Genomic DNA, 27,005 nt, shown 5'->3' with positions numbered 1-27,005 from the left:
TGCAGAACCACATACAAAATGTACATGTTCAACCACCTCTTCCCCAAGTGTGAACACCCAGACAAAGTTTCCAGGGATCCAAAAAAATGGTTCCAACCAGGTATGACTGTATAGAGAGACAAATGACAATAGAATGACAGTAAAATAGTAAAATTTTGAGATTTTCTTCATATTTGATCTGTTTGGCTACAGGATCAATAGCGCTCCATAAAGTGTAAAAGCTATTATACAACAAGAGAGTTCTCAAGGATATAGAAAAGCTCAGCCACAACTTTCAGACGTCATCACTGGAGGCTTTCCACAGTCTGATTTTGCGTTTTGCCCCAAAGAACGTGATTTCCCCTTTCATAGGAATGTTGTGCAGGTAATAATCTTTGACATGTTCAGTAATATTTATAAACATTGTTTCTAACAATTATGAAAATGTTTTTTTTATTCATTATTTTATTAATATTAATAATCTTTCCCTATAATAAATAATGTTCTTTCCTAATAAGGAAGAAACAGGTAAAATAGGTTAGGAGCCTTGCCTGTGGCCCTATGTTATCTATGTTATGAGTAGCAGAGATATAAAGAGACCGAGAGCCTCCAATCTTGGCGAGCACTCTCACATTCTCTTGACTGACTGTGCGACTGTGAGCCTTTCTTGCAAGAAAGAAACCATTATAATCATTGATTGAACATTTGTCTCTTATTCTGAATTGTTTGTTTATTTATCACAACACAGTTTACTAATCTTTTCATATTTTATGGATTGTCCACTGATTACAGGCTGTATCTTGCAGCAATGCACTATAATGAAAATGCTAACCGGCAACAACAGGCAACAACAACTGAAGGACAGGCTGTGTATAAGTTCGTTTTTCCAAAAAAGGGGAATGCACAGCAAAGCCAGTGAAAATAGAACCAACATACAGTAAGTTGTAAAATGTTTTATTAACAATAATATAAAAAAAGCTATAATAAAATAAATATAAGCTTACAAAAAATATTTATAAATATTACACAAATGTTAATTATAAAACAAAGGTAGATTATTTATCAGTAATTATATAAACCCATAGAGGGACTCAGTATTCTGTTTTTTACAGACTATGTCGATGACCTTATGAGCCTTCTGTTACATAAAGTCTTTGTGGACCCCAAGCCATATGCGGAAGAGCTGCATGCAATCCCCATTCCACCTCCTCTGTCATCACAGTATGAAAAACCTTCCAAAGAAGAGGTGATTGCCCAGCGTGTGTCACGATTCAGTCGAGGGGTGGCCGGAACCCAACATACTGTCCCGCTGGATCAGGAAACTGTAGGCGGATCCGGTTAACAGCACATGAGGGGATGACAACCCTCACACTACGTCCTAGGTAGCCCCAGCTGACAAAGCTGCGATAGGCCAGATAACGGAAGCGCCTATGGCAGGAACAGAAAACCTCAATATTGTGTATAAAACCATTGGTATATTGGAAACATGTATATGTGATGTGAAAATATGTTTGATAAAAATTGATATTTTGATTTAATTTTTGTCTTTGAATAACATGTCTTGTGTGAATATATATATATATATATATATATATATATATATTAGTATCTATTGTTTTTTTATTTATATTATTTTACACAACATAATTTCATTAAATTTAATAAATAAATACTCCTCCTGATTTCTGCGTCTCACTGGCCCATAGTCGGCTCTGTAAATATTATTGATATTTTGCAAAGTATACGGATTTAAGCAGTTTGGTTCAAAACCTGGATGCTCAACCATACATTTAGGAGGGTCTGGAACCTCCATCATTCGTTTTACAACCTAAACAGTAATGTAAGACAATGAGAACATACTGTACAATTAACCTAAATTCATCTTTTAAATATGAAAAAAGGATTATACAGAACTATTAACACGTTATGCATAATTTTGGTACTAGCTTATTACACTACCTTCTGTATTTCTTTGCAGCAGATGTTTTCCTCTTCAGTTGGCATTTTTGCACAGTTATTACATGTACGCCTAATAAAATATATATATTTTTTAAATAAAAAAGGTTCTTGAATACTTTTGTTAATAGACAAACACTTATTATTGTTATAAATTCAACATCAACTATTATAATTAGTACAATTAAATAACAGCGTATCTAAAAAAGTAATAGATGACAACAATAAAAAACAACATTCTGAAACGTCATTTAACAGCCGTTCTTGAACAGGAAATGCTCGATCATCTTCATCAAAATGTTCTGGGTCCGATTCGGGCTCAAATTGGTATGGTTTTATTGACGCCATTGTTTCTAATACCCCCAAAGCACAGACTACTGGTAAAGGTAAGGGGCGTGACGTTACTGAAAAACACACCCAGTGTGTTGTGATTCGCTAGTCGGTTAGCGAATCACAACACACTGGGCCAACTAACCAATCTGAGCCCATTGCTATTTTAGTGGGACTGGCTTCATAGAACCCGGAAACCATCAGACCGTTTTACACGGAGGGACAGAGCAGTGTAGAGAAAAGGTAAAATATATGAAAAATAATGCATTTTTTTAAAAAACGAAGCATGAACATATGTTACAGTGCACCCCACAAACACAATCAAGCCTTCGAAAAACCGTGTTTTACCACCCCTTTAAGTAAAATTGTTCCAACTTGGGTTGACTTAAAAAGTGAGCTGCAAAAATGGTGCATATATATTTTAAGTAAATCCAACACATAATTTTTACCAGTGAATGGTCTTATTTTGCTCATTTCTATGTTGTGTATATCAGTCTGCTCATAGAGTTAAGGCCGCTTCACACCCTGAAAAAGATCTTTAATGATGAAGGCTGCTAACTCATGCAATTAGCCTGAGATTCGTGCAATAGATTTTTCTCATGTCACACATCCATTTTCTCATGCAGTGAAAAATCCTTCCCCACCGTGCTCATGGTCCAGGTCACTAAATGTTGACAGAGAAATGCCAAGAACTATGCTCACATAAAACATTTACTACATCTTCAGAATTTGTGATTTGTGAAAACTTTGTTTGGTATCAATCTTACAGTCTCATGAGATTGGAAATATGATTCCGGTCCCATTTCAGTTGAACAGACCAAAAATAAATTATACAATTCCAGGTTAGATATGGATTTCAGGTCATTTCATATCCCATCAAAAGGTCCTTTGAAGCTTTTATTATGTTATATAATTGTTTTGTTTTGGCCGTCACTGTTCGCAAAGAAGAAAATGTATTATGATTGCACATAAGAACTGGTTTAAACTTTACGCAAACATTTTTTAAGTAACGATTAAAATATGATGACATTATAAACGAATTATGCATTCTATAGTAACTAAATAAAATAACACCAACCTGCTAGAACAGCTGGAGTCTGCGACGCTTACTCTCGTTGAACCTTCTCAGTACAGTAGCTACTATCTTTCCATTCATCCGGAAATTTTCTTGTCAAGTTTCTTTCAAATGCCAACTAAATGGGCCTTTCGCTGATGTAGCGTGCTCCTTCGATTCGTAAACACATTTTTCAGAGTAGCCTAGAAAATGAGTTTTCGCATGTAGCTGTAGAAGCTCCAAATGTCAGAGCACATTTCATTGCAGTGAGTACAGTAGGCATAGCTTCAAGCGTGGTGTGATGCTCCTGTAGTATTTGTTTAAGTGTTAATTTTTCGCCACTAGAAATCGATCTAGCCAGTAGCCTACATTACCCAGGAATTGTCGGGCCACAACAAATTCAGAATCAATCACTTCTGAATTAGTTAAGTGCATCATATCTTTTTTATGAATTTATAAAGCAAGTTACACACATTAAAGAAGTCTTCAACCGCGGGCTCTGTGGATATTGCATGAACTACCACAAGATGGAGCTGATGATTGAAGCAATGCACGTACGGAATCACTCTTCCTAATTTGTCCTGCAAAATTTTCTGTACTTCTCCATTTTTTCCGGACATGAGAGAGACCCCGTCATACCAAGAGCCTGCAACTTCTCGAACTATTTCTTCAGTGACCAGACTGCTCATGTTTGCCATGATGTCATTTTGAATTTTGTGAGAACTGTACGTTGCATTGCGTGGTATTGTCTTCATAACACTCCTGAACTCTGGATCTTTTCGGAGGGTATATTCGAATAATGAAAGGAAAAGTCAGCTTCCATCCTCTGTCAGACTATCAAAAGCATCTGTGCCTCCCCTTAGCGGCAAATGATTCACTACAAGAAACTCAATCAGGTCCACTACAGAGGAGAGGTAGTAGTGATTCCTAGCTAATTGGTTACTGTTAACCATAGTGGATATTTCAAGTCCACTTTCAGCCCGTTTTTCTCTGTCTTTCCAGAGTGCCATGCTTGTAATGTGCTCTTTTGACGCTGCATGTTTGATAAGGCCTTTTCCCGCCTCTACAGCGTGTTTCCAATCACTTTATCCCCTTACAGTGAAAGCATTGTCTGATGGAGATATTAGGTATTTCCAGCATGGAAAACAAAATGGAGCATCTGCTTCCACTGAGTATTCCAACCACTCCTGTGACGTATACCATGACGCAACAAATGATCGATGCAGGTTGTATCAAAGGCGAAGAGGAAAACATCTTAATTTAACCTGATTTGGTTTATCCTCACCAAGGTCAAAGGCACTCTTGGGCGTGCATGAGTTGGAGCATGAGGGCAGAGGACCAACAGGTGTTGGTCTCTTGTCGACTAGCATGCAAACTATGGGACCGATTTATCATATATTTTCATAAATCCATTTTTATACTGCAATATGGTAATCTATCTAGCCATTACTGATGAATCACACAATTATAGGAAGTTCTCAGATAGGCTAGCGTTGCTAGGAGACAAATCTCCGCCTACCACCAGTCTGATGATCATGTCAGATTTTTGTCTGATATTTTTTTGTGGTTATGGTATGATTAAAACTCGATTGAATTTACGTTTTGTTTTTAAACTTTTTATTGAAATTACACATCTCATTTTATATCACATTATACTTATTTAATAACGTTTTTATGTTCTATTGTGCCAGGCTTGGGAGGCCCCCCCACCCCCCCACCCCCCTTGACGCCGGGCCTGCCCGGTCCCTAATGAGTGAAGAATTGAAAGTATGGGATTTCCAGAATTCTCAAATATTTAAATTATCACACAACTTATAACTGTGATCAGTTTTTAATTAAAACACAAACCAAAATTTAAAAAATCTTGGTCATATTAAATTATTCACGTCAAAATTTTGATTGGAAACCAAAGTTGAATGATATAAAATAATTTCTAGCAGAAGCACCACAAAAGAAATTCAACCAGGCACTGGATTCTGCATTTTGGATTGGCGGGTGAATCCTTACACAGCAAAATTTAATGATTAAAAACCTCAGTAGCAGTCAGCTGACATTTTGCTATAGCATTACCATGAAGTTCCCATTTAAATGTTACTTCTGTATGTTCTCTGAACATTCAAAAAATTGTTTATTTTTATTTTATTTTTGCAAACTTTAAGAAAACATTAAATTTTATAATTTTGTAAACTCTATGGGAATGTTCATTTTGTCTGTGAATTGTTTTACTCAGTGGGGTAAGACCTCAATACACCGGTCCCTTACAGTGTATTTAACACAGTGGAGGTAACATTTTATGATACACTGTGGTTTTATTCAGAATAAAGTTCAAACAGAAATCAGCAGGACAAATTATGAGAAGTTTCACAAACATATATAAAGATCGTTAGCTTGAAGAGATGTTCTTTGTTTGGTTTTACAACACACTTTATACACAGTCATGCTCCAAACATGACTTTTGCAGTTGCTGTTTTTTTTACAAGTTACTAGATAAGGGCTATAAACATACTGGATTAGATCCAGGTTTATAATTTAGGGACCGGTTTTCAACATATCTAACAATTCAGTTGGGTTTTCATGTTCTGATCGTTCTTTTGCGTCTGTCTTAAAGTCCAGATGATCTTCAGCAAAAGCCGTCTCCAGCACCAGCAGCAGAGACTGTTTAAGCTTCTTCTTATACTCATCACACATGAACACATAGAGAATGGGGTTCAGACAGCTGTTGAGATAAACCAGGTAGATACTGACAGTTGCTGCTGTCTCAATTACTTGTATATGACTGGCACTCCAGTTATATTCTACTGCGGTTATTATACAAAAATTTATAGCATGGTATGGAAACCAACATATGAAAAAAGCCAGAGTTACAGTTATAATGACTCGGTATGACCTGAGCTGCTTTCCCCTTTTGAGGCGTTTGAGTCGTACTCCAATAGCTGTGTATGAAGATGAAATGATCAGAAAGGGGATGAGGAAGGCCACTGTAAAGTCATATCTTGTCAGAAATGTAAAAGTAAACCTAAAAAAGTTAAAGGATGGAAAGCTGCAGCCGATGGATGAAACCCACACAATTATGCTGATGATCTTGGCTTTAAGTGTAGTTCGTTTATTTAGAGCCCAAACAACCAACCATGTGCACAGGCATCGGTCCAGACTGATAACTACAAGAAAGAAAATACTAGCATACAGATTTAGAGTTAACAATATCTTGACAATGTAACTCATGAAGTAAAGACTCAACTGGCCCAAAGTTGAAAGATGATCTACAATTGAAGACAACATGAAGAGGAAGTCTGCAATCGCTAAGTTGAGAAACCAAATGGAGTTGACGGTCGTCTTCATTCTGCAGCCAGTCAGAAATATTACAAGCCCATTTCCAATGAGACCAACTGCAAAGGTAGCAAAGAAAATGCATAATACAAAGATCCTAAAGCTTGTAAATCCCTCTTGCTGCATAGTGCCTCCGGTCATGTTTTCAGCTCCAAAACTGGTGTTTTCTACACAAAGAAAGATACAGAAAACATTTGATGGCTGATGAGCACCAGCTTATCATTATGGTGTTTCTTATGTGCAAAATAATTGTTGTGTGTATTAACCCACATCGAAATGTGTTTTTTTTTTTGTGTGTGTGTTCAAGTCATAGTGCAATGTTGATATTCTGTTGCATCAAATACATGGAGGAGAGGAGGATGAGGCTTTAGTTTTCAATAAACAGACAAGTTCTAATTGTATGACCCTAGCAGTGCATGGATGAACGATGTAAGAAGGATATTTAACATTAATTACAGTATTTAACCATTTCTGCTGTCTGTTTTCACATTTTTTTGTCTTTTGTATTTTATTTTATTTTGAGTATGAAACTTTCACCACTGACCTCATGCTTTGTGTCCATTGCTGTGGTGATCAGTGTAAATGTACACAGATATGGACCAGATAATGGTCAATATCTATATATTAGATAATATATATATATATATATATATATATATATATATATATATATATATATATATATATTAATGTTTGAGTAAAATAAGACTAAGATAATAAGAGCAGAAAATAAGACCAGATAATGGTCAATATATATATATATATATATATATATAGATATATATATATATATATATATATATATATATATATATATATATATAGATATATATATATCTATATATATATAGATATATATATATATATATATAAAATAAGACTAAAAAAGACATTTTAACTCATTAAAAACATACCTATTTAAATCTCAAACAACTGGGAAAATGTAATTAGTTTATATTTTTTGACATATAAAGTGATCAAAAAAACATTTTTTTTTTTTTTTTTTGCCATGACTTGTTCATACAATCTTTACCATACACTCTATGTGTGCATTTATTGTATCTTACACAGTTTTGCAGTTACTACACTTTGAGAGTTAAAACATGTAAAAATCAAACAAACAAACATGTAATATGAATGCGCATACCCATTTTTCTGAGCTGTTGATGTGCTAGGACAAGTCTTGATCTGTTCCTGTCTTCTCGGTCCTGTTGACAGACTGGTGGTTTTACACCGGACAGCAAAGCCTGGTATTACATCACTAAAGGCTGATTTGACATATTTACTGATAAGGGCCTAAAATGTGGCAGCATAAGCACAATGATGTTTTTTTTTTTTAAAGTTGCTAGATAAAAACTATAAACATACTGACTGAAATGGCTACAGCTGTATAATACAGTCTCTCTGCAACACTAGAACGTTCTTGCTGTTTGATGCTGTCTTGGATGGGCTATGAAGTAAAAACTAAAAATTAATGGTAGAATCATAAAGATATATGTTCCTATATATTCATTGTTTATCTTGATATTTCAGTAGCAATACTGAGAACTTCTACCGGATATTTTAAAATGTAGTTCACTGAAATTGCGGCCATTCTAAGAACCACAGTTTTACTTATTTTGACTATATCAAATTTAATTTTCTTGTTGTCCGGATAACCTATATAAATGTGTATGTCTACACATACACAAAATAAATAAATAAATACACTGACATAATATATATTAACTACATCAATTTAATGTTTTCTTTAATTTTTTAATTAGAAATTTATTCAAACAGTGTTAAAGCAAAAGCAAAAATGCATTCCAGATATTTATATACTGTATTTATGGCACATTATATCTATAATTTTTAATGGTTGGCACATCAGGATCCATCTCACATCAACCTAAAAAAAACAAATGAAGAACACACTGTTTATATTTGATGAAATGCATGCATTTTGATGAAATGCATGCTTTATTTAAATACACATGTGGTGTTGTGAATGTTTAATCTAAGCCTCAAGTGTCACAGACTGGGTCAGACTGGGTCCGGTTCCACTCTGGGAATGAGATTTGTGTTGGGTTTGGGAATGTTGCGAGAGGAGACCCAGTTGTTCCTCTGTGAAGGCGCTCTCGAACACCATCACCAAAGATTGCTTGAGCTTTTTCTGAAAATCTTCACACATGAATATATACAAGAAAGGATTCAGGCAGCTGCTCAAGTAAGCAAGACTGACCATGACCATTCTTGAAGCTGATGGGTTTGTGTCATTCTTTTCATGCACCCACACTACAAACTACCACTAAATGGAGCTATGGTTTAAAAAAAAAAAGGATAACTATAAAGATAACGATATTACCGTCCACACCAGCGAACGATGTCTGTTTATTCTAAGCGCACGTGCGTCTGCCACTTTAAATACTCGAGCTCGTTTTAGCACGATGCATTCTGATTGGCTGTCAATGGTTGTATCGTTCATCAGCTGGAAAAAAAAATCGTTCTGAAATTGATTCCAACGATACCGTTTCTCTATGCCTTCTATGTAGTGTGGACTCTGCTATTCTTTAATATTGAGAACGATTTTTAGAACTATATCTTTATCGTTATCTTTATAGTTATCGTGCTTGGTGTGAATGGGCCTTTATAGTGTGAACCAGCCACAAACAACCACCGACATCTGAAAGATGAAATAGAGCAACTTAAATACAGAGCAAATGAAGGAACTACTGACAAACACCTGTGATATTTAAATGAATATCCATGACAACTAATACAAAGGACAATAGGAACTAATAAAAACACGGTAGTTAATGAAAACAGAAGACAAAATAACTGAAAAGAAAGAAACAACAACAACAAACGAGTAGCCTAGGCCTATAATTGTTTATCTAGATATTTCATTAGAAATTTGGAGGATTGCTAAAGAATCTTTCGCAATGCTGTTAAATGAAATTTCAGTGTGATTTTAGTCAGAAAAATGCTAACTCATTTTAGCTTTATTTGTTGAAGAGGATGAAAAAATAGCCTACACAAAAATTATTAACTGTGCGTAACTGAACATAATCAACATTTCAAATTAAATCTGAATAATTTTCAACATAACCTCACACACACAAAAAGTGTTATTTACAGCAGTTGTTTTTGTTATTGATTTTCTAAAACTTGTTTCAATGTAGAAAATGTGTCTCTGCTTAGATTAAGTTCATCACTGCACAAGCGTGTTCTCTTTTTCTCCACTATCAAGTGAACGTAATATGAAAAAATGACACACACACACACTTATTTGTTTTTGTGAAAAGTGGGGACATCCCATAGGCATAATGTTTTTTTATACTGTACAAACTGTATATTCTATGGCCCTACACAAACCCTACACCTAACCCTAACCCTCACAGGAAACTTGGTGCATTTTTACTTTCTCAAAAAAAAACCTCATTCTGTATGATTTATAAGCGTTTTGAAAAATGGGGACATGGCTTATGTCCTCATAAGTCACCCTCTCCTTGTAATACCTGTGTCATACCCATGTCATTATACAGAGTTGTGTCCTGATATGTCACAACATATATATTTGAATCGTGTTCCTCATTGAATTAATTTTCATTATGAGAATAAAGGGAGGGGTCTCACTCCTGTCACTGACATTCCATAACAACAAATGCAGCCTTAATAACACTTTTGGCACTGAGCTCCATGATGAAGTATCTCAGATCTCTGGCAGCACCATCAGTCCACTACTAATGGAATTTGTTTAGGAAGGCTTCATGTAAAGGGGAGGTGTTTTTCTTCAAGCTATTTAAACCTCCTCCTAACCTGGAGAGCAACCATTTTCCTGCTTTCTGCTGTGTAACAGGATAGACTCTCATCATAATAACCAGTCATACACTCTGAATTTCCTGAAGCAGTATCAGTCTGTTTGGTGGTTACGTTTACACATTTATCCCAGAAGAATGGACTTCGACTTGCCTCGTTCTCTCCCAGTGAGCGGTATCTCATGGGAAAAGGTTCTTTCATCCATTCCCTCGGTGGAACGGGACAGTTGGACCTTATTCATGGACCCAGACCGAACTTTTAATCCCAGTTTCCGAGCCCATCGGATCAGCACAGGTGGAGTGATACATTTTATTAAAAAATTATCTGATGTCACTTGTCACTTTTAAATGCTATTATATACAGTATAAAAACTATTTTAAGTTTTACAGTGGTAACAGTAGGCTACATGTACATATTATGGAAAATTTATTTTTCAGTTTAACAAATTTGTAGCCTTTTAAAGGAATTATAAATTAAATATTTATAAATTATAATTACTTGACTTGAAGAATTAGTAGCAAGTGCATAAGAACAAGTAGTAATCATGAAAATATAAAGCTAAATAAATTATTTAAAAACTATTAAATATTTAATAAATACAACAATTTTAGGCACAGAACAAAATAAATAATAAGAATAATAATAATGACTAATAAAATAAATAAATAAAAAATATTCGCTGTAGTGGAGTAAGAAATGGTTTATGTAATGGAAAATTAATTAAATTCACTTTCTCTTCAGGTTACCTGTGATCATAAAGGATTCACTGTGCAGGTTGATGTGAAACATTTCAGTTCCGAGGACCTGCTGGTTAAAGTTGTTTGAAATTATGTTGTACTTGAGGGAAAACATGAACAAAGAAGGTAAGACACCCAATGGCTTCTTCTTTCTAATACTGACTCCCGTAATAATGTGCATTAGGATTATCAGATGTTAAACCTCGTTCAATCTTAGGATGGCTCAGGACTGGTGACACATCAGTTTAACCGGCGAGACCGGATCCCAAACAAAGTGGACATCATGGCACCGTCCACAGCCATGTCCACAGAAGGCATGCTAGTAATCTCAGCTCCTCTGACACAAAGAGATACATACATTCACGGAAATGAAGCGGTCCTTCAGTGACATTCAACCTGTTAGTAAAAGCAACACTTAAAATTACAGTGCCCTGTGTAATCAAGTCACCTATATTTATTTTGTAGACACACGTTGTACAATACAAATCGTTCCAAGAAGATATTTTGAAAAAAGAAAATTCAATTCAATTCAATTCAAGTTTATTTGATCCTAGGACGGATCCTTGTGGCACTCCATATTTTACTGATGATAAATGAGATGACACCCCATTTAAGTAAACAAAATTGTAGCGATCGGACAGGTAGGATCTAAACCATCTTAGAGCCTGCCCTTGAATACCTGTATAGTTTTGTAATCTATCTAAGAGTATGTCATGATCTATGGTGTCGAATGCAGCACTAAGATCAAGTAAGACTAGAAATGAGATGCAGCCTTGATCTGACGCAAGGAGCAGGTCATTTGTAATTTTAAAATGATGACAGAATTTTAATTTATGGGTGAATTATCACTTTAACCAATTTAAATTCGCTCTAGCTTTTAAATCATTTAAATTCACTCATTTGTAAAGTTAGTGTATCAATGAAATATCATCACAATGCATGTTAATTGAACTTTTTTTTTTTTATTATTCTTTTAAGGTTGGCACTAATTAGTGCTGTACTTGAATCATGAGACAAGCCAGAATCCACATGTCCTGGTGCTTGGTGACAAGGAAAACTCCTCCCAAGATTTTATTATTTAAACGGGGAGGCGATGGAACAGAAGACGATACTACAAACAGTCGATCTGTGTTTCAAACTTTTCTTTGTATATGACATCTACTACCTAAAGTCCTCTGCTCTCATTTGAGAGTTTTTGGAACACACAGTCTTTAATAGTTTCTTCTGCATTCTTTAATAGTCTCCTCCTTAAAATATTTGTATTTATCTGTAAAAAACTTTTTTATTTTATTGATCATCAGTAGGTCCAGCAGCTGGTATTTTTATTATTATTATTATTACTTGATTTTATTATTTTTTTGCTTTATTATTATATGTTAGGTTCATTTTATTTGAAAGTCGTAATATTTGCCAAGTATGGTAACCCATATTCGGAAATGGTGCTCTGCATTTAACCTGTCTAAGTGCACACACACACAGCAGTGAGAAGTGAACACACACCCGTAGCAGTGGGCAGCTATAGATCCAGCATCCGGAGAGCAACTGGGGGTTCAGTGCCTTGCTCAAGGGCACTTCAGCCATGAGTATTGAGGGTGGAAGAGAGTGCTGTTCATTCACTCCCTCCAACTCCTGCCAACACCAAGCTCAAACCTGCGACCTTTGGGTTACAGGTCCAACTCTTGTTCGGGGGTTCAACAGGTTCAACATTAGGCCACAGCTGTGAACTGTATTTGCACATTTGTGTGTTCTGATATGAATATGAATTGACAAATTTGTACATCTTGAAAATGTCAGTTGTATGTTTACACATTCTTGTACATTAAAATAAAATATTTTAAAATATATTTGTAAATGTTAGTAAGTGTTACTTGCATATTAAAATAAAATCTGTAATTCACAACAAAGTAGTTTCAAAATATGGCTGTATTAAGTAATTTTTAATAAAAAATACTGATTTTAATTAATATAAATAATTAACTCAACTGTTGGGTAACTTTTAACCCAACAGGATTTTAACCCAATGGGTTGGGTTGAAATAACCCATAGATGGGAAGGTGCTATACCAACCCATAGTTATGTTACAGGTTGGGTTATTTTTAACCCAACATTTTTAAGTGTTTATATATATATATATATATATATATATATATATATATATATATATATATATATATATATATATATATATATATATATATATATATATATATATATATATATATATACACACACACTAAAAAATGTGTATATAATAGTTACAAATAAAGGCTGTTCTTTTGAACATTATATTCAATCAAATCTTGAAGTTTCAGCTTTAATATATTCAAATAGAAAACAGTTATTTTTTATATTACTGTATACAATATTACTGTTTTTACTGTATGTTTGACAAATAAATGCATCCTTGGTGAGAGTTTTTATTTTAAAAACATCTTACAAACAAAAATCTCACCAAATGCAAACAGATAAAAAAAAAGGTTATTTCTATTAAAAAACAAACCAAAAAACTAAATAATATGTAACATTTAGTATAGTAATTAAATGTTTTGAAATAAAAAAGACACTTGTACAATGTACAATATATAAAATTTGTATAATTTCCATCTATATTAATGGTAAAATGCATTATGTTATTTAAGCACACTTTAAAGGGTCAATCCTGCTTTTTCTAAATAGGGCTGGACCAGAATACTCGATAATTCAAATAATTGTTCAGTGAGTTTGTATTTGATTTTCATTTTGAAATTCGAATAATCAATTTCTTTTTATATATTTTTTTTAACACCTGGCATCCCCCGCAAAATGCTCTGCATTCACTCTTGAATATAGCAGCTTTTTTACTATAGGGCCGAACGATTCTAAGGACTGCCAGGTATGGTTACAGTTGTATTTTCATAATGAGCCTTGTAATGCACTGCACAAACTGTTCTCGGCCGGAATTCTAGGAATGGTTAGACAACCGTGCGTGTGCGTGACTCCGCCACTGTCGTCTGGCTACCATTTTCTCCAAACAGCCAAGTAATCAGCTATGCTACACTCAATATAAAAGAGAAAAAAAAAATCTTGAGACCATTTGGTCTGGAGGAAACTTTTCTGCTTATTGATATTATAGCCGTCATCGCCTTCTGTTTATTTTATTTTTCCCCCATTGATTGAAATAAATATCAGATAAATAAGGAGTCCCAAAAACAGAGATATCTGAACATCGTCCATATCACAAAAAACTTACAGTAGTCTATCCTAATAATAATTTGTCTATATTAAAAGTTTTGCTCTAAACAGACCAGTGTGTTTTGTATCACTAGTGCAGTGTCTGTTCATATAAGCCCTGCCCGGTTGAGGCCGGTTGGTGCTGCAAAAGACTCCATATTGCACCAAAATGTGACACTGCACTCCGTTGGGTCCGCAGCCACACACCCGCTGTAAGAGCCAATTTTACGTTTCAATAATTTGTATGGTATTGTTTCTTGGAGTGTTGATTTCAAGCATAAACTGAATATATCATATTTGTATCTTTCTTTCTGAGGTAGTTCTGTTTTTCCTGTATTTATTTTATATATATTTATATATATATTTCAATACTGTTCCTATTCCTATGTTTTCTGATGTACAGGCTAATTTCTGTTCTGTTTCTTTAATGGTTACGCCCACTTGGGCGGAAGATTGAACTGGGTAGTTGTTCGTGTATAGGAAATAAGGGAGAAACAGTTTTCTTACCGTTTTCGTCTGTCATTAAAAAATAACTCTTGTTTAAAGGTTCAAGGTAACAACAGTTAAAGGTTTAACAGGTGAAACCATAGGAAAGGCTACAGGAGCCATGCATCAGGATTTTGTATAGTTTTGTAATTTTGTGTTTGGATTAAACTCGCGCTTTTTTGATTGACTTCTGTGACGAGTAAGAAGCTTTTTTCCTGTTCCAGTGAAGTTAACATAGGACTTTGCACCTACATTAAAGTAAGAAAACTTCTCTTTTTCGTTTGAAGCGAGCAATATTTTTGTTTTTTACGAGAAAATTATCGAGTGATTCACGCAACATCAAAGACCATAACGTTACTTGGATATTAACGGACTTTCGCGGGATTCTCGGCTGAGATTCTCCGATGCCATTTGGATTACATACATTACGGATTTTGCTGATCGGACTTTAGTGAGCTTTCACAACTTTTTCGGACGTTTTGGGGATATTATTGGACTTTGAATATTGCTGAACTTTGCTGCGTCATGGTCCCGCCATGTTTGCGTTTCCACACAGCATCGCAAGAGGGCGATCTCATCTGCTTTCGTGATGAACGCAATGCGCGCTTTGAACACGAACATTGATTACTATGGAAACAGAGGAATTGAACGCGGCCTCTAAAAGAGTGCCGAAGATGACTGTTAAAGCACAAGAGGAATGGCTTCATCACTTGTTGGGAACTAGAAGAGCCAAGCTGGGACATTTAACAAGGCAAATGAGAGAAATTGAAGCTTTGCTTGAGGACTCTGGTAATGTTGACACTGTGTATGATTGTATAAATGGTGAGTTTGCACAGTCCTTTGCTGCATTCCAAGACATTAATTATGCAACCAGAGAATTTATGTCAGATGATGAGGCATATTTAGATCAGTTACATTGGTTCGAACCGAAGTCTCAAGCAGTTAAGCACTTTGTAGACAAGGTTAAAGACTGGGTTGAAAAAGTAAAACTCCAATCCAAGGAGTCAGAGCAATGTGATGCAGAGGTTGAATGTAATGACAGTGCCTCAATGGTTATCTCTTCTTCACAACTGCCTCTCTTTCCAAAAAAATCTCGTAGTCAGGTGGCTTCAGGTGTTTCATCTACAGCTTCTTCTAGACTGAAAATTGAAACTGAAAGGGCAGAGCTGTTGGCACGAGCTAATGCGTTATTACAGAAACAAGAGCTTGAGAGAGAGGAAACTGAGCTCAAAGCAAAGAGGGAAAATTTAGAGCTCCAAACTGCTATTGCTGCGGCTGAAGCCAAACTTCAGGTTTTGTCCATGTATGAACCAGCTCGTAGTGTTTCTGATGCATCTGGTAATGCAGCTAGGGCTGCCACCATTGCAGAAACCCTTAAAGCTACACCTAATCAAGTAGTACGGCCAAAAACATTTTCTCGTGAGCTAGCACCTGATACTGATGCAGTTCCAAGAGACAGTGATGTGCATCATGATTTTGCTAAATCACAACCAACAAGGTCAGATGTGAGAATTCCTTCACATGTTGATACAGGAAGCTTGTTCAACATAATGCAACGTCAAAATGACATTGCTGAGATTTTCATGAAACAGCAGTCTTTATCTACTCTTCCACCTATGGATATTCCAGTGTTTAGTGGAGACCCGCTGGATTTCACATTCTTTATTCGAGCCTTTGAACATGGAGTAGAGAGTAAGACAACAAATAACAAAGACAGATTGTACTTCTTAGAACAGTTTACCAAGGGGCAACCAAAGGTTCTGGTACGCAGCTGTCAACACATGCCTTCTGAAAGGGGCTACAAAGAGGCTAAAAGACTACTCTACCAACATTTTGGCAATGAGTACACAATCGCCACTGCCTATACAGAAAAGGCACTGAACTGGCCAGCTTTAAGGCCTGAGGATAATAAAGCCTTAAATGAGTTTGCTCTTTTCCTTACTGGTTGTTGCAACACCATTGACAGTGTGGAATATGTTGAGGAAATGGACAGTCCAAGCAACATGCGTGCAATTGTATCTAAGCTTCCTTTCAAACTGAGAGAAAAATGGAGAGCAGTTGCCTGTGAGCTTCAAGAAAGGACTGGCTTGAGAGCAAGATTCTGTGACTTAGTTAGTTTTGTAGACAAGCAGGCAAAGATTGTTTCGCATCCACTGTTTGGCAATATTCAGGATAACACGATGGCAAAAGACAATCTCAAATTCAAAACAAACAGATCAAGTAACTTGCAAGTGAAAGAAAGGAAAACCACATTTGCAACAAGTGTGACACCTGTTCCAGAACCCAAAAAACAAAGAACAATGGAAAAAGATCTAGCAAAAGCAAGTCATGAAACCCTCTGCTTATGCTGTAATAAAAACCATGGATTGGACGTCTGCAGCATTCTGAAGCATAAGCCACACAATGAAAAACTTGACTTTCTGAAATCTAAAGGCTTGTGCTATGGTTGTTTATTACCAGGTCACATGAGTAAAGGTTGTATGCAAAGACTAACTTGTCAAAAATGCTCATTAAAGCATCCGACCATTCTTCATCTCCCAGACAGGAAGCCAGTGCTTCCAAAATCTCAAGATGGAGACAGCTCCTTAACTGTCACTGACACTGTCATCAGCGAAACTTGTGGCTGCACTGGGGCTGGTCATTTGGTGTGCTCTTTAGCCATAGTACCAGTTAGAGTTAAGTCCAAAAAAAGCAATCAGGAAGTTTTGACTTACGCCTTCTTGGACCCAGGAAGTTCTGCGACATTTTGTACAGAACAGCTAATGAAGGAATTAAAGCTAACTGGCAGGAAAACAAACATCCTACTGCGTACTATGGGACAGGAAAGGTCTGTTAGTACACATGTTTGCACCGAACTGGAAATAAGTGGACTGAACGAGAATAATTTTGTGGATCTCCCTCAGGTGTTCTCTCAAAAAGAGATTCCAGTTAAAGGAGAAAACATTCCGCAACAGAAGGATGTTCAGAAATGGAAATATCTTGAAGAGGTGCATCTTCCTCAGATCGATGCCGGTATTGGCTTACTAATCGGAACAAATGTACCTAAGATTCTTGAGCCATGGAAGGTCATCAACAGTAGAGGAGATGGGCCTTATGCTGTCAAGACCATCCTGGGCTGGATTGTAAATGGACCTTTGGAGAGAGAGAACATCCAAACTAACAGAAACACAGGATGGACACAGGTGATGGCAAACAGGATTTCAGTGGTAACTTTGGAGAACCTAATCCAACAGCAAATGAGGTATGATTTTCCTGAATGTGAACAAGCTGAAAATTTGGAAATGTCCATTGAGGATAGACAGTTTATGAAGTCTGTATCACAGTCCATAGAGCTTGTAGATGGGCATTACTGCATTGACCTTCCTTTGAAAAAAAAGGATGTGATGTTTCCCAACAACTATGTTGTAGCTTCTCTGCGTTCACAATTTCTAAAAAGAAAATTCAAAAGAAATTCAGCTTTCTACATGGACTATTGTAGTTTCATGGAGGACATGCTACTCAAAGGTCATGCTGAGAAAATCCCTGCAAGTGAAATTGAAGGAACCCTTGGCAGAATCTGGTACATCCCACACCACGGGGTGTATCACCCACAAAAACACAAACTTCGAGTGGTGTTTGACTGCGCAGCTACCTACCAAGGAAAATCACTCAACTCGCAACTGTTGCAAGGACCCAACTTGAATAATTATCTTATTGGTGTTCTGGTGAGATTCAGACATAAGCCGATTGCCCTTGCAGCAGACGTAGAAGGGATGTTTCATCAGGTCAGAGTTCCTGCTAAAGATAAAGATCTGTTAAGATTCCTTTGGTGGCCTAAAGGGGACACTGCACAGGAAGTGGAGGAATACAGAATGAGTGTCCACTTATTTGGTGCTACATCCTCCCCAAGTTGTGCAATTTATGCTTTGCAAAGGTGTGCAAAGGACAACAGTGCACAGCATAGATCAGAGGTAATTCAGACAGTCCTTAGGAATTTCTATGTGGATGATTGTTTGACGTCTGTGGCTACTGAACAGCAGGGTATTGCTCTAATGCATGACTTAAGGGAGATGTGTGCATCAGGAGGATTTAATTTGACCAAGTGGATGTCCAACAGTCGCACTGTACTTGCATCCATAAGTGAGGAGAGCAAAGCTAAGACAGTTAAGGATTTGGACCTGGAGAAAGACAAGTTACCATTGGAAAGAGCTCTAGGGGTTCAGTGGTGTGTTGAGACAGACACTTTGCAGTTCAAAGTAACTCTACAGGAAAAGCCTCTTACAAGGAGAGGAATATTGTCCATGGTCAGCTCCATTTATGATCCCCTTGGAATACTTTCTCCAGTTATTCTTCCTGCAAAGCAAATACTGCAGGAGCTTTGTAGAACAAAACATGACTGGGATGACAAGATTCCAGAAACTCTCAGACATCAGTGGAATCTGTGGCTGGCTAGTCTTCAGAACTTGAATGACTTTCAGGTTGAAAGATGCATGAAGCCACTTAACTTTGGTGAAATCACCTCAGCGCAGCTGCATCATTTTGCAGATGCCAGTGAGCTGGGTTTTGGCACAGTGTCATACTTGCTCATGGAGAATCACAGAGGTAACCAACATTGTGCATTTGTTATGGGTAAAGCAAGGGTTGCTCCAGTAAAAACAGTTACCGTGCCACGTCTTGAGCTTACTGCAGCTACAATGGCTGCTAGAATGGACAATATGCTGAAATCTGAATTGGACTTGATTCTTCAGGAATCTGTATTTTGGACAGACAGTACTTCAGTCCTGAAATATCTCAACAACGAAAGCACACGGTTCCGTACATTTGTGGCCAACAGGGTAACTGCAATCAGAGAGCTCTCAAAGGCGTCGCAATGGAGGTATGTGAATTCTTCTTCCAACCCGGCCGACATTGCCTCAAGAGGACTTACTGTAGATGCTTTCCTTAAAGCAAATTCATGGCTCACAGGTCCATCCTTTCTGACAAAGCCAGAATCAGAGTGGCCAAAAATGCCTAGTCACACCCTTAAGTTATCTGTTAATGATTTGGAAGTTAAGGAAGTCTGCGTAAATGCAGTGAGTGCAGACAATTCTGACTATACTTCTCAGTTCTTTTCACACTACTCCGATTGGTACCGTTTGAAAAGAGCCATTGCATGGTTCCTCAAGTTTAAAAGCACTCTGAAGACACTAATGGAAAAAAGAAATGAGCTGTGCCACAGTCTAAGAGACAATCTAGCAGTGAATTCTGAACTTCAAAACTTCAAATCTTCGCTGTCAGGGGTTACATTGACTGTAAGTGACCTTGAAAAAGCTGAGGAAGAGATCATTCACTACAGCCAAACAATCATGTTTCCAGAGGAAATCAAAGCCCTCCAGCAAGGTAAAACTGTAAAACACAGCAGCGCTCTCTACAAGTTGTCACCAGTTTTGCAAGACAAAATTCTAAGAGTAGGTGGCAGACTAAGCAGGTCATCTATGCCTGAGGAGGCCAAGCATCCTGCTATTTTAGCAAAGGACCATCCTGTTTCACATCTGATCTTAAGATCAATTCATGCAGATGTGGGTCACAGCGGCCGTAATCACATGTTGTCAAAGTTACGGGAAAAATACTGGATTCCAAAAGCACAAACGGCCATCAGAAAAATCCTATCTCAATGCACAATTTGTAAACGCCAGCGCGGCACTACAGGCAAACAATTCATGGCTGACCTTCCCCGTGACAGGCTTTTGCCAGATGAACCCCCATTCACAAATGTAGGCATTGATTATTTTGGCCCATTTGAAATCAAAAGAGGAAGGACATTGATTAAAAGATATGGGGTAATCTTTACTTGCCTGACGTTAAGAGCTGTTCACATTGAGGTCGCCAGCTCTTTGGATACAGACTCGTGCATTCATGCACTAAGGAGATTTGTTTCTAGAAGGGGTCAGGTTAAAACAATCAGGTCTGACAATGGGACAAATTTCATTGGGGCAGAAAGGGAGTTGCAAAAGGCCATACAAAGTTTAAATAATGACAGGATTCAAACCACAATGCTTGCAAAAGGTGTACAGTGGATTTTCAATGCTCCAACTGCATCCCACCATGGAGGAGTGTGGGAACGTCAAATACGGACTGTCAGAAAAATTCTCAACTCCATTGTAAAACAGCAGTCTCTTGATGAAGAAAGTCTTCAAACGCTCTTATGTGAGGTGGAAGCAATAATCAATAGTCGTCCCATCACTAAGGTGTCCAATGACCCAAACGATTTGGAGGCCCTTACTCCAAATCATTTGCTGCTGTTGAAAGTAAAGCCGTCCATGTCTCCTGGGGTTTTTGACAAAGCAGACCTGTATTCCAGACGTAGGTGGCGCCAAGTTCAGTATATGGCTGACATATTTTGGAAGCGCTGGATCAAAGAATACTTACCAGACCTGCAAGAAAGACAAAAGTGGCAAAGCCTAGTACAAAATCTCAAGCCTGGGGACGTTGTATTGGTTGCTGATGATTCCGCACCACGAAACTCTTGGGTAATGGGACGTGTGCTACAAACATTCACAGACAACAAAGGTCTTGTGCGGCAGGCCCGAGTGAAAACAAGCACAAACATTCTTTTACGTCCTGTTACTAAGCTTTGTTTACTTTTAGAGGCAGATTTATAGTCTCCTATCTGTTATGGGTTTATCACCTAAATTCAGGTTAGCATCTTATTGAGAAAAAATTCGGAGATTCAGTTGAAACTATTTGGTATCTTTCTTGTATGTAATTTGTTTGGCTCTTTAGTATAAATAGGTTGTTAATTGTTTCGTTGAACACAAAGACAATTAGGGGCTGGTGTGTAAGAGCCAATTTTACGTTTCAATAATTTGTATGGTATTGTTTCTTGGAGTGTTGATTTCAAGCATAAACTGAATATATCATATTTGTATCTTTCTTTCTGAGGTAGTTCTGTTTTTCCTGTATTTATTTTATATATATTTATATATATATTTCAATACTGTTCCTATTCCTATGTTTTCTGATGTACAGGCTAATTTCTGTTCTGTTTCTTTAATGGTTACGCCCACTTGGGCGGAAGATTGAACTGGGTAGTTGTTCGTGTATAGGAAATAAGGGAGAAACAGTTTTCTTACCGTTTTCGTCTGTCATTAAAAAATAACTCTTGTTTAAAGGTTCAAGGTAACAACAGTTAAAGGTTTAACAGGTGAAACCATAGGAAAGGCTACAGGAGCCATGCATCAGGATTTTGTATAGTTTTGTAATTTTGTGTTTGGATTAAACTTGCGCTTTTTTGATTGACTTCTGTGACGAGTAAGAAGCTTTTTTCCTGTTCCAGTGAAGTTAACATAGGACTTTGCACCTACACCCGCCATACATGAAGTCAACTGGATGAATGGTTCTTGACATAATACAAATTTAAAAAGACAGACAGACACACACACAGAGAAAAGAATATGTTTAGCCCCCCCTCTGAAGCTACGAATATTCGGTGTTGATTACTAATAGAAGCTTTGAAGCTCAAACAATTTTATTCGGACCAGCCCTATTTATAACAGGTTCAGGCCTAAACACTTGACCCTTACGTGACCTGTTAAATCCCATCATCAGGCAGTTTTACAGCTAGTTTAAATGAACGCATGAGATCTTCTTAACTTCTGCATCCTGCATGAGCTGACCAAGAGGCAACAGGGGATTGTGGGGTAGAGGTGGGGTATATACTGGGGAATCTGTTTTGCACTGGCTTTGTGAGTTTGTACCAGCAAAAAGCACCTCAGAGACAACCTGACGATGTCAAGGACAGAGTTTATGTTATTCTGTTCTGATTCACAAGTAAAAATGATGGGTAATGTTTTTAATGTTTTAATGTAAATGTTTAACAACATTTTTTTATTAAAATTACTTGTCATTAAACATCTGTCAGGTTTTGCTTAGTTTGTTCAAAGTTTGATTAGGACATTACTGTTCAGATTTTTTCTTTTGGCTTAAAGGTACAATCTTCTTCTCATGTTCTCTTCTTCTCATTTTCAGTCTTTTCTTTGCCTGCTGTGTCTTTCTTATGATGAGGGGCCGCCACCGCTCCTCTGTGCTATCAGAAGTCTGTGGAGATGGAGAAGTGGACCTCTGCTGTGGTCTCTGGGATGCTGACTTGTGTTCTGATTGGCTTGTGATTATATGGCTGGGCACAAAGGGTTTCCAGACTCTTTGTGACAGCTTTCCTGGAGGACAGTCTCTGCTGGGGAAGGGGTTTAGTTTGGATATCGGGGTCTGGTTGCTCGTGGGTGACATTGGGCCGGAGTCTGGAGACACTGGGACTTGACAGATGGAGAGGAGACTCAGGGAATGGAGGATCGAGGCCAGCGAGGGTGTCCGGTGCGAATGAGAGGCCTGTTCTCTAATGAGGTGTGCTATTTAAAGGGCTAGAGTGTGCCTTCTAAAAGGAAACCATGAAGTAGTAAATCTGAAAATCTAAAACTGGTGGGTCACTGTTTGGAAGAAAAAAACAATGTCATATGTAAAATACATTGCAACTAATCTTATAACCATTTAACATTTAAAACGATCCCCATGTTTGTTGAGGTTATGGTAGGGCATTCAATTAAATATTATTATGGCACAAATTAATCTGATAGATGTAATAAAAAAAAAATTAAAAAAAACACTTATGAATGAGATGATATCACACACAATATTTTCAAAAGATATTGATAATTACAAATTCCGCCTGTAGAATTTATTGTATTATAATTCAAATTGGGCCAGTAGGTTTTAGGAAAAATAAAAATAAATACTTTTATTCAGCAAGGACATAACATTGATCAAAAGTAAAGACATTAAAGTGTTAAAAAATATTTATATTTAAAATAAATTCTGTTCTTTAACTTTTTAACTAATAATCCTTAAAAGAATGTACCACAGTTTCTACAAAAATATTAAACATCAGAACTATTTTTAACATTGATAATAATAAGAAATGTTCTTGAGCAAATCTGGATATTAGAATCATTTCTGAAGAGTTATATGACACTGAAGACTGGAGGAATGATGCTGAAATTCCGCTTTGCATCACAGGAATAAATGATATTTTAAAACATATTAACGTGTTTTACAGAATTTTTGTGAGCGTATTTGCTGAGCATAAATTCTTTCAAAAGCATTAAAAACCTTAGTGATCCCAAACTTTTGAAAATTATATTATATTATAGGATGTAATATAATATAATATAATATAATATAATATAATATAATATAATATAATATAATATAATATAATATAATATAATATAATATAATATACATTCTGCATCATTTAACATTTGAGCACATATTATTCAGAAAGGAATAATCCTGATATGCATTGTGGTGTTGGTTCACCTGGTTTGGCCTGAAACTGTGTGATAGAGGTATATGGAGAACAGAATTGTGGGAAGGGTCCTCCTGACTCCATTGTCTGGCCTGGTCCATTTTCCTTTTTAGTCGCCGTTGAAACAGGATGTCATCTTCACAACGGACACCAGACCCCTCAGAACCAACCACAAGAAAAAGAAAAGGTGTTTTAGAACTGGGCTCTAGAGCCGCTTAAAGACACACACAAACAAACAAAATGCTCTAATGCACTTTTATTGCACTAATATAAATATCTAGCAGGCCAAAATGGAATTTATATCTTTTCTGTTTGTTTTTAGTTAATGGAGAATGTTTACACAACCATTTCTGCTTTTTTACCACATTTGTGGTTAGAGACGTGGGTACGTTTTAATCTGATAATGGTGTTTTTGAAATCGGAAACCCAAAGATGTTCAGGAAAAGATAAATAGTGTGTGTGTGTGGTACAAGATGTACACTCATTTACACATTAAAAATTTTACTTATTGATGGTTGAGCCCATTAAGGTGGATACAGCTGTTTTTCGGACCGGCTCAACAGTGCTTACGGGGAAAGAGAAATCAGAACAGCTCAGAACCCCAGAACTGATCGGCTCAGAGCCACTGCTGAATGAATGCTCACTGATAACACAAAGATCATCTAAACTGGTCAAACCTGATGACTCTAAAGTGAAATCCCTAGGTGAAATGTGCAGTCATAATGCAATAACAAACATACTACATAGTCATGCAGTTAAATCAAATGTATCAGCACCTAGGAACCTTTATTAAACAATCAGGAATTTAACCCTGCTATATAGTAATTTAAATTCTATTTTTAGGAGCATCATTACTCCAGTCTTCAATGTCACGTGATCCTTCAGAAATCATTCTAATACGCTGATTTGCTGCTCAATATACATTTTTATCAATGTTGTGCTGCTAAATGTTTTTGTGATAACTGTGATAAAGCCACTAGTGACGTCCTGCAATTCTAACAGGAAATCTGGGCCAAGGGTTGCATAAAAACTCTGTTGTGGCGAATTCATAAATACACACTCTTTGATGCTTAACATACACAACTTAATATCAGCTGGTCTGATTATTTTTGAGTGATTTCTTCTTCCTTTAAAGCAACACTATATCACTTTTAGCGCTATAGCGGTTATAAACAGAACTGCACGCATCCCGCGGAAGAACATTTTAACCGGAGCTACTTCTCAAAAGTGCCTGTCAATGCCGATTCACGCAAGTATGTGTTACTCCGCAGTGGTGACAGGGTACGAATAAAAAACATTTATTTTAAGTGTACCGTAATGATTCGGGATAAAACAAAAGGCGATTTGGAAGATTAATTCATTATGTACTCGCTCATTATATACATTTAGCAAATTATGAACACAGACAAAGTTATATAGTTTTGCTTTAATGAATTCTAGGGCCGTTTCTATCAACATGAAGACAACGTTTACTCAATCAGTTGGAGCACCCCTACGGCTGAGGACATATTTCTTATTATTATTCATTCTGAAAACAGTTGTACTGCTTAATATACTTAATATATATATATATATATATATATATATATATATATATATATATATATATATATATATATATATATATATATATATATAAGGATATATATATCCTTGCTAAATAATATATGGATTCCTTTCCAAAATAAAATATTAATAGCCTGTAATGTAGTCGTCCTCTAAATAAAGAACCTCATGAAGGAAGATTTGCAGCTACAACCACTAGATGGCAACAGTCAGCTATCACACTGCATGACATGGCATGACATGACATACAGTATGTATAATTTCTCTCTCTCTCTCTCTCTCTCTCTCTCTCTCTTTTTTTAAAACTTTGTGAACACAATTCAACTGCAACATATAAAGGACATACAGTAATATAACAAACGGTTCATTGTTGGTCATACTCTTTAAAATATTGTAAAAATTCATTGAGCTCTTTTTTTTTTTTTTTTTTAAAGGGTGTTCAGTTTTATGCAAAACTATTTCAAATGAATTGTTCACTGCATAGCAAATAGTGAGTGAAATTACTGTATTTTAGACAACAGGGTCCACTTCCAGATGTAACTCTCTCTCAGTTTTTCCTTTTACAACAAGACCTACCATGTATTTAATGTATATAACATTATAAATGTCTTTTTTTTCTGTCACTTAGTCAATTTAATGTGTCCTTACTAAATAAAAGTTTTAATTCCTTTTAAGAAATCTAACTAACTCCACACATTTAAACTGTAATTTATATCCTGTAATATAATCAATAGTTGGACATCTATCGTTGTTTTGTTTGTTAGTGTTTGTCATGTCAGCTTCTGTGGCTATTTTCAATGTGAGAAAAATTGATGGCTAAATTATATTTCCATTAGAGCACAATGACTTTCCTTACTTTACAAGAACTGACAGTTCTTTTGCTTCAGTTGTGGTTGGCACATCCTTGCTTCTCATGGTTTGCATCTGAGTTTCAGAGCAAGCAAAAGTGTTGTCTGTAGAGCAACTCAGGTCAGTAGAAGGCAAAGACTGGAGTTCAGAAGTAGGACAATACGTGATCTTTCATGGCAGACCTGGTCCTCTGTGCTCAAAGGTGATTAACGTTACTGTGGGATTAAACGTTATTTTAGTTTTAGCTCCCTATTAAAAAGCTATTTTAACTCTCAAAAAAAATTCATTAAAAAAATAATGTCATTTAGTTTGATGTTTCTCAGAGAAAGAATGATATCTCCTTACCTTTCGAATTGTGTGACTGTGTTGTATCCTGGGATATGTAGTCCGA

General features: G+C 36.4%; 1 protein-coding gene and 1 long non-coding RNA gene across 2 annotated transcripts; both read right to left on the bottom strand.

The window, feature by feature from the left end:
- Positions 1-5,565: 5,565 nt before the first annotated feature.
- LOC113099192 (C3a anaphylatoxin chemotactic receptor-like) lies at positions 5,566-7,856 on the bottom strand. The gene is made up of 2 exons (XM_026264292.1): positions 7,794-7,856; positions 5,566-6,813 (listed from the first exon to the last, which is right to left on the bottom strand). Exons 1-2 carry the CDS (start codon positions 7,795-7,797, stop codon positions 5,849-5,851), a joined length of 969 nt encoding a protein of 322 aa, XP_026120077.1. The 5' UTR covers positions 7,798-7,856; the 3' UTR covers positions 5,566-5,848.
- A 14,420-nt stretch (positions 7,857-22,276) lies between these two features.
- Positions 22,277-26,992, bottom strand: LOC113099195 (uncharacterized). The gene is made up of 4 exons (XR_003289317.1): positions 26,960-26,992; positions 26,622-26,829; positions 24,211-24,357; positions 22,277-23,321 (listed from the first exon to the last, which is right to left on the bottom strand). It is a non-coding gene; the product is annotated as an uncharacterized LOC113099195 (long non-coding RNA).
- Positions 26,993-27,005: the final 13 nt, after the last annotated feature.

This window comes from Carassius auratus, unplaced genomic scaffold (genome assembly GCF_003368295.1).
Source record: "Carassius auratus strain Wakin unplaced genomic scaffold, ASM336829v1 scaf_tig00216878, whole genome shotgun sequence".
Classification (NCBI taxonomy): domain Eukaryota; kingdom Metazoa; phylum Chordata; class Actinopteri; order Cypriniformes; family Cyprinidae; genus Carassius; species Carassius auratus.
The sequence above is the reverse complement of the archived record's forward strand: the minus strand, read 5'-3'. Positions and strand labels throughout refer to the sequence as shown.